Source organism: Octopus bimaculoides, chromosome 1 (genome assembly GCF_001194135.2).
Source record: "Octopus bimaculoides isolate UCB-OBI-ISO-001 chromosome 1, ASM119413v2, whole genome shotgun sequence".
Classification (NCBI taxonomy): domain Eukaryota; kingdom Metazoa; phylum Mollusca; class Cephalopoda; order Octopoda; family Octopodidae; genus Octopus; species Octopus bimaculoides.
The window spans coordinates 65,131,373-65,140,434 of NC_068981.1; the positions used below are offsets into that span (position 1 = coordinate 65,131,373).

Genomic DNA, 9,062 nt, shown 5'->3' on the forward strand with positions numbered 1-9,062 from the left:
GGCATGCTAATGTTTCTGCCAGCTCGCCGCCTTCGACTATCCTTTTCTACTCTAGGCACAAGTCCCAAAATTTGTGGGGGGGGACCAGTTGATAAGATCAACCAGTATGCAACTGGTACTTAATTTATCGACCCCGAAAGGATGAAAGGCGAAGTCGACCTCAGCGGAACTTGAACTCAGTGTAAAGACTGAAATACCGCTAAGCATTTCACCTGACGTGCTATTAATAAATTAATATTGCACGAAAACCGATGGAGAAAAGCTGAGTTGGTAAAGTGTCTCCTTTCGATATCATCTTGCCTCCTAAAAGTTTCTAAATTAAAACCTTCCATCAAAATTTCATGTTCCAAATACCACCTCATTGATGAAATGTTATTTTAATAAATTCATTATTTTCAAAGTTAATTGAAACAAGATGTATTTCAACAGACATATGGTAACAAAAGAATTGTGTACAGCTGTATTGTTGGTTCTCAACCTTTTTTGACTTCATGGCACACTAAGATTAAAAATAAACTACTGGCACATTTCAATCCAAGGAAAGCTAAAAAGAGAAGAAAAAAAAGGTAGTGGGGAGAGATTGAACCTTTAACATTTAAACTGGCTATATCTGGCCCAAATATTCTGTTCTATGTTCAAACTGACCAGATCCAGCCTCTCACACCTACTTTACAATGTTATTCTTAAAAATGAGCAATCACATCATTGAAATCTCGAAGCTATGAGATAATGTATGATTTATCGAAAACTATGTGAATAAATAAACATTACATTTGAGAGAGTAATCTGAGTGCTAAAAAGTTAAAAATTTAGAATGACATTTTGCCTACCTTGTTTTGCTAATACTAATGATAAAATTATATTTTGTTAATTATTAAGATACTCAAGTATTGTTATGGATTTTCTAATGCCATAAAATACATTTTTTAAAACCCACATTGTATCGAGGTACCTCTTGAGGTACACTAATGCATAATAGCATTACTACATTTGAGAATTAGTACTCTATATTCTGTGTTACATCCCACAAATAATAGACTGACATGGATTTAGTCAATGTTTATCTTTGTGTCTTGGCTTCCTGTTTATTCAATAGATATCTAAAAGCTTCAGTGATTAGATACACTTCTTTAAAATGTGGAACTGTCTTGCAACAAAGGTTGATAAAAACCAAAGTTTGAGAAATTTTGTTAAAATTCCATTGTTTTATTCTTCCTCTTAAACATTACATATATAAACAATACTGATACTTAATAACTTCCAATTCGGAGATCTTTTTAATTTGATTCATCAGTATATAAAAGAAAACACATGAAAGCAACTATGTAATGTCATTGTTTACCGAAATATAATTTCATTTTGATCATAATATAGTATGATCCCTTGTGTGTGAGTTAAATGAATATAGTTAAAAAAAAAAAATGTTCTTTTGAAATAATTTCAATTTCATTGATAACAGTTTCTATTAACTGGGTTTTTTTTTTTGGGGGGGGGGTTAAACTCATTTTAGCCATAAATTATTAACCAATTAAATGTTTTATTCAAACTAGTTAGGAATAACAATTACAAAAACAACTTGAATTGTTTACTGAAATGTTTTGTAATTTGCACACTTTTATAATTTTATTTTTGTCAAATCCAAAGCATTTTTATTGATACTAATTAAATTGTCATCAAATTCATTGAGACTAGAATTATATGCTATTAAAGTATTGTACATTCTAAAAAAAGAACCAGCTTAATTTTCAAAATAAGCTTCAGGTTATAGATCATTGACATTACATTAAATACATTACAGTTTGAATAGGATAATACTTTAGCTAATGATTTCTGCATATATAAATATCATGCTATGTTTATCTCTTTTGCTTTTTTTTTTTGTTTTTTTTTTGTGTGTGTGTGTGTTGATTTAAGAAAAAAGGATCATTTAGATCTTCAAGTATGATAAAGGAACATTTTATGCATTTCTAACTTCTAATTATGAATGAGGAGCTAGGAGACAGGATGAAAAGTGGTTGTTTTCATTTCAGTTATTTTTGATAGGTTATTCTTTAGTTTCCCTTAATTTCTCGTATAGTGATTTCCAAATTCATCAGAAACTGAGGAGGTTGGTTAAGGGTTAGTGAACTGCATATAAGATAGGCCATATTTTGTGTATATATCCTTTACAATATATGTAACCATGAAAATGCAATCAAACTTGAGTATATGATATACTTTTAATTGTAAATTTTTTGGTAAATTTTGCATAAAATTAATCATGCCTAGTTGATTCAATAAATACCCAGCCTAAATGATAAATTAATTAATGAACACTTATTCACAGCATGTATCCCGATGATACATCCCTATTCCATGCTGGCATGAGTTAGATAGTTTGATAAGATACAATAGGTCTATTCTCCAATGTTTTTAACATGGTTTCTACTGCTGGATGCCTGCCCTTGCAGAGTATACTGAGTGTTTTTTTTTTTTTTTTATTTATTGTGGTGCTATCACTAATGAGAATGACATGCAGTTTGCAAGAAAAAGACTGAGTAGGCTACAACAGAGATAGAAGCAGCTTTATTCCTGGAGATGAGGAGTTAAAAAGTGTAAGAAGGAGCCAGGCAACCGGTTTCTTGCTGTTGAGATTTTATCCCAATGTTAGATTACATATTTAGTGAAACGACCATGTATATTGATTATTTGGTTTGACTTGGGATTTAACATCATTTGCTTGGAGCTACAATAACTATAAGGCTAAAGGTTAATAAATGCCTGCTAAACCACAAATTTAAGCTATTACTGCAGTCGTGTTATTTTATTGGCACTGCTTGCTGTCATATAGCTGACAGACAACAGGTTCCATTCTTACTTCAGAGGTTTATAATTATCAAAAGAATTTGGAAATGACTAAAAAAATAAGAAATACCCCAGTCATGATATCTTTTTAAAATGTCTGTAAATGGGCCATCTCAAGCAAATATCCAGATACGTACAAATATTTATTTTACCGTAAGTCATTAGAATTTATAAACTTTGAGCTTTACCGTGTGCTTTGAGATCCACTGTTGCAAAAAAAAAAAAACAGAATTATCTTGTTCACTCAAAGTAACAGCCTCTAAATATTGGGTCAAAAAGCCCTTTGGTTAGAACATCTGTGATTTGTTTCATAGATGTGGATTAGTGTCCTATGGGTTGCCTTCGACTTTTTCGATCTAAAGGTGTTTTTAACCCAATATTACACACATATATCTTTACATAGCTTTATCTGCTTCAAGGTCCACTGTTCCCAAGAAGAATTTTGTGTATATGTCTTTTACTTTGTCATTAGACTGCTGGCATGCTGGGGCACCACCAGGAATTTTTAGTCTAGTGAATCAACCCCAGTTCTTTGCTATTTTAAAGCCTGGTATCTTTTACTTTTGCTGAACTGTTGAGTTATGGAGGATGTAACCACCAACACAGGTTGTCAAACAGTGATGGGACACACACACACACACACACTATATATATATATATATATCTGTAAATAAAGTGTGACAATTATTCGGTAGCCATAATAAAACTCAGAGTTTCGGATGTTGGGGCGGAAACCCATGCTGCCATCTCTTCAGTTATCTGGCCATCAAAATATATACACACACACACACACCCACAATGGACTTCTTTCAATTTCCATCTTTTTCCACTTGCAAAGCTTTGGTTGGCCTGAGGCTACAGTAGAAGACACTTGCTCAAGGTGCTATATAGTGGGACTGAACCTGGAACAATGTGGTTGGAAATCAAACTTCTTTTCACACAGCTACACCTGCGCATATATATGAATCTCAGCACCTTGTACCTGGAAATTTCATCTCAAAGTTATAGGCTTGGGCAAGGTTTTTTTTAAGAAGACTAGCAGTTACCTATGCATGCAAGCCTCTTCTCTCCATACCTACAACATCAAAGAGAAAGGCAAACCTGATACTACTTGACATTAATGTTATTGCAGACATTACTGACAGAACACATAGCCTGAATGAATACAATAAAGCATCTCATCCAACACTCTTACTGTTCCACCAATCTGTAACCCTAGACTAGGTATTTCTTTTTTTATCAACCCTTAAAGGATAAAAGGCAAAGCCAATTTCACTGAAATTTGATCTCAGAGCTTAGAGTGTTGGAATAAATACAAATTATTTTATCTGGTGCTCTAAAAATTCTGCCAATCTATCTCCATTTGTTCAGTTAACATTTGTTTTCCCATGCTAGCACATGAACAGGGGCTTTATCTGAAGCAGGATTTTATGGCTGGGCCTTCTACTAGTCACCAACCCTTTCTTGCTTTTCAAGTAAAAGACTTCACAGCTTTTTGAAGTTGTAGAACAACTGGGACATAATCTAAATGAGGAATGTAAATTACATTCACTGTTTTGCTCAAGCAAAGCTGTAGGATGTAAATTCCTCCCACCACACACACATGCACACATATGAAAGGCTTCCTACAGTTTCTGTCTCATTCACTTGCAAACGTTGGTTAGTCTAGGGCTATAGTAAAAGATGCTTGCTCAAAAGGCTGTACTGTGACACTGAACCTGATACCATGTTGCTGCAAAGTGAATTCTTTAACTACATAGCCATACCTGTGTATTCTCACACACACACACACGCACACGCACACGCACACACTTTCTTACTTTTGTGTATTGTTTTAAAAATAGGGGATCTTTAAGCCAGCTGTCTTTTCTACTGCTATCTACTGTAGAAAAAAAAAAATATTAATAGCAACTCTTTCTGAAATTTGTTGGGAGGGAGCTACTCCATTACATCAACCCCATTGCTCAGCTGGTACTTATTTTATCAATCCCCAAAAGGATAGAAGGCAAAGTTGACTTCAGTGGAATTTGAACTCAGAATGGAAAAAATGTACAAAATGCCACTAATCATTTTATCCAGCATGCTAACAATTTTGTCAGCTAACCACCTTAATGATAATGATATTAATTATAATTCTACTATAAGCACAAGGCCTGAAATTTTAAAGGGAGAGAGCTAGTTGATTACTATAACCCAGTGCTTGATTAATCATTAAGCAAGATAAGCATGTGCTTAGGGCATCAGGGGAAGTGGGGGGGGGCACCACAGAAATGGTAAATGGTTTACGGTACAAAAAAAATCACTTTAAATTTGCTAGAATGATATTCGGGATGCCTTATCTCTACTAAGTATAGAAGCAAATGAGTTACGTGAGATTAATTTTCAGGAGCTGATCAAAGACTGCAATTAAAAAAAAGTGGGAGAAAACTTTTCAAATATAAATAAAGTGGAGGTATACAAAAATAAACAATATTTTCCATCTTACTGTTAGTTTTGTTTCATTTTGAAAAATAAAAATTTATATTATGTTTTATTATTGTTTATATTTTGAATTCCATATATATGGGGGCACCAATATCTTCTAAGCGCATAGGGCCTCAATGGGTCTTAATCCAACTCTGCTATGACCCTAGTGCTCAATTGGTACCTATTTTATCAACTCCAAAAGGATGAAAGGCTAAGATGACCTACCACGGCAGAATTTGAACCCAGAACATAGAGATGCATGAAATGCTTCTAAGAATTCTGCCAACTCTCCACCCACCCATCCAACCACTCCTGGGCACCCATAGCAGGACCTTCCACTATCCCTCATGTGCCTACCCACACTCTCTATGCCCTCACTTATCTACCATACCCACCTTCCAGGCACTCCCTCAGCACCTCATGCTGCAGTCACTTCTTCCCCATCTTTAAACATCTCCCCTCACATTCTTATAGAACATTCCCCTCTATCCCCTCTGTACCTCTTATATTCCCCCTCCCCCACTGTTCCACCATCTACCCCTTTGGAGCCTGATGCAGCCATCTGGTTCGCCAGTCCTCAGTCAAATCGTCCAACCCATGGAAAGCAGACATTAAACGATGATAATGATGATATATATCTTTCCTCTCCTCTCCTTTCCTACTGGGGTCACCATGTATCTCCTCTGTAGTTAAACCCTTCAACTGGCACATCTCCTTTGTAGTTAAACCCTTCAACTGGCACATCTCCTCTGTAGTTAAACCCTTCAACTGGCACATCTCTGTCAGTTCTACTTCCCCTCCCAGTTCAGAGGTCTTTATCTTGTAAATTACTTAGTGGCCTCACTGGTTTTAGTGCCACATAACAAGCACCCAGTACACTCTGTAAAATGGTTGAGATTAGGAAGCCTTAGAAACCATGCCAAAGAAGGCAATGGAACCTGGTACAGCTTGCGTAGCTCTTGTCAAACTGTCTAACTCATGCTTACATGGAAGATAAATGTTAAATGATGATTGAGTAAAAATACTATATTCAGTTAAGTCTTTAAAAATCTTTTAGATTTATTTCAAATATTTTCTTGAATATCAGACATTTGAATTGCAACATGACAAGAATTTCGGAGAGTATTTCCATAGTACATTTTAACTTGAAAGATGGAAAATATGAATAAATAAATTTTTTCACAGATTTGGTGCTCTATGATATCATCATCATTATCGTTAACTACACATGTCTTGCAATTCTTGTACATGTTTAATGCATTGATGCTTATCAGCAACAGGCAGTCCAGTACTGCAGTAATAGCATAGCTAATTTGAAGCTTGTTACTTGGTTACAGAAACTGAAAAATGGAAAAACACAGATAATTTCATTTACATATGAATAACATTACATAACTGAAATCCCATAGTCTGATATTAATTTCATTTATGTTTTTGTTATCATTATTAACTTTGAATCTGGCATTTAGTTACATATCTTCATGCTCTGGGTTCAAATATTATCTGGTCTTGATTTTGCCTCTTATTCCCTCTCTGGTTCTTAAAATATATAGCGATATGTTGGAGTTCATTTAGGGAATTTCACTTCTTTCATTAGTATTATTACTAAGCTGCCAGAATCATTAGCATGCCAGACAAAAAGGCTTTGCCACATTTCTGCCAGCTCTTTACATTCAAATACCACCAAAGTCAACTTTACCATTCATGCAGGGTATGAATAAGTACAAGTCGAGTACTGAGCTTGATGTAATTAATCAATCCCTGTCCATAAACCATAAGAAAGTGGCAATATGGCAGAACTGTTAGCTTGCCAGGCAAAATGTTTAGTGGCATTTCATCTGTCTTTACATTTGGAGCTCAAATTCCACTGATCATCTGTGCCTTTTAGAATCGATAAAATAAGTACCAGTCATGTACTAGGGTTGGTGTAAGCAACTCACCCTCACCTTCAAAAACTGCAAGCCCTGTACCAAAATTTGTAGCTATTATTTATTATTATCAAGGCAGCAAGCTGGGGAGAATCATAGGCATGCCAGACAAAGTGGTTTGCAGCATTTCTTCTGACTCATTACTTTCTTAGCTCAAATCTTGCTTGGATCAGCTTTCTTTCAAGGCTAAAATATCACTTCAGTACTGGGATTGATGTAAAAGTACCATTCAAATGCTGGATCCTATGGTATCACCTAACCCACTTCGCTTCAAAATTGCTAACTTTGTATCTAAATTAGATATAATTAAGAATTTGCTATAGCAGAAGCAACAGTGTTTTTCAGCTGTTTCAACACTTTACATTCCAAGTTCTAATTCTGCTCATACTGATTTGTCCATCCACCTGGAGTACATGTATAACTAACCACACAAAAAGTTGGCCCTATGTTTAATTAAAATAAATTATTTGCATTGTTTAAGATGGGTCTGTCTGACATATTCCTTTTGTTCATTCTCTACAAAACTTCTTTATTTTTTTGTCAGCCAATGTCTACAGCAAAAGAACTATAGACAGTGAAGTGGGGTAAATGTTTAAAACAGAATGAACTGCACTAAAGGTACCCAAAAGCTAGGTGGCAGTATTAATCTAGCCATCATGTAAAGCATACGATGCAAATTATGTGTATTATGACAATTATAATTGGTATTTTTTTTTTTGTTTTTTGCAGTGTGGTATGTCAATGTGACTGACATTTAATGAAGTTATCAATTGTATATCAATGTTTGTTTATTTTCCTTTGTGTCCCATTGCTAGATTAAAGTACAAGGTTCCAATGATGAAATGCTTCACACTGCATGTGAACTATTCCTTGGCAAAAATGAAAATGAGATCGAGAAGGTTGCCAAAGAGACACTTGAAGGTCACCAGCGTGCCATAATGGGAAACATGACTGTCGAGGTTGGTAAACATTTTACAGCAAAATTCAATATTTGCATACATGTTCACATTTAGAAATACTAGTCTACTTAGACACCGAGATGCAGGGACAAAAGCGTACTTGGATAAGTATGGAGCTTATTAAGCTACTATGAATTATTTTCTATGCTGACAATTTTGTCTTGTTTCTATGGATATATTGATCAGTTATCAAGAAGTTGAGATATTAAAGTATGTAGTATGTAAACATACACGCATCAGCAGCCTTATGAGCAAGAATATTATTTGTGTTTTATATTGCGATTGATGGACAATAGTATTGTTGGTTACATTTGTCAAAAATGTAGTGAACCTGTGATTAGCCAATAGATCAATCACTGGCTCACTACCTTTTTAGTGGAAAATAGCAATGGAATTGTCTAACTCTGCAGAATGAATCACACATCTGACTGCACTTGGTTTTCAATTATCTTACCAATGTTTTTGCCTTTCTACAACATATACACATGCATTATATATGTATACATACACATACATGGTGGAGGCGCAATGGCCCTGTGGTTAGGTCAGCGGACTCGCGGTCATAGGGTCGCGGTTTCGATTCCCAGACCGGGCGTTGTGAGTGTTTATTGAGCGAAAACACCTAAATCTCCACAAGGCTCTGGCAGGGGATGGTGGTGGACCCTGCTGTACTCTTTCACCACAACTTTCTCTCACTCTTACTTCCTGTTTCTGTTGTGCCTGTAATTCAAAGGGTCAGCCTTGTCACACTGAATATCTCTGAGAACTACGTTAAGGGTACACGTGTCTGTGGAGTGCTCAGCCACTTGCACGTTCATTCCACGAGCAAGCTGTTCCGTTGATCGGATCAACTGGAACCCTCGAC

The 9,062-nt window shown here is 35.4% G+C and overlaps 1 protein-coding gene across 5 annotated transcripts in view; it reads left to right on the forward strand.

Moving 5' to 3' along the window:
• The window catches only part of LOC106877504 (flotillin-1), an 89,037-nt gene that overhangs the window by 56,707 nt on the left and 23,268 nt on the right, over window positions 1–9,062 (forward strand). For all 5 annotated transcript variants that reach the window (XM_052967216.1, XM_052967219.1, XM_052967223.1 and 2 more), the window contains one exon: window positions 8,054–8,197. In XM_052967216.1, coding sequence (XP_052823176.1) covers window positions 8,054–8,197 — 144 coding nt within the window. The remainder of the gene's footprint in view (window positions 1–8,053; window positions 8,198–9,062) is intronic.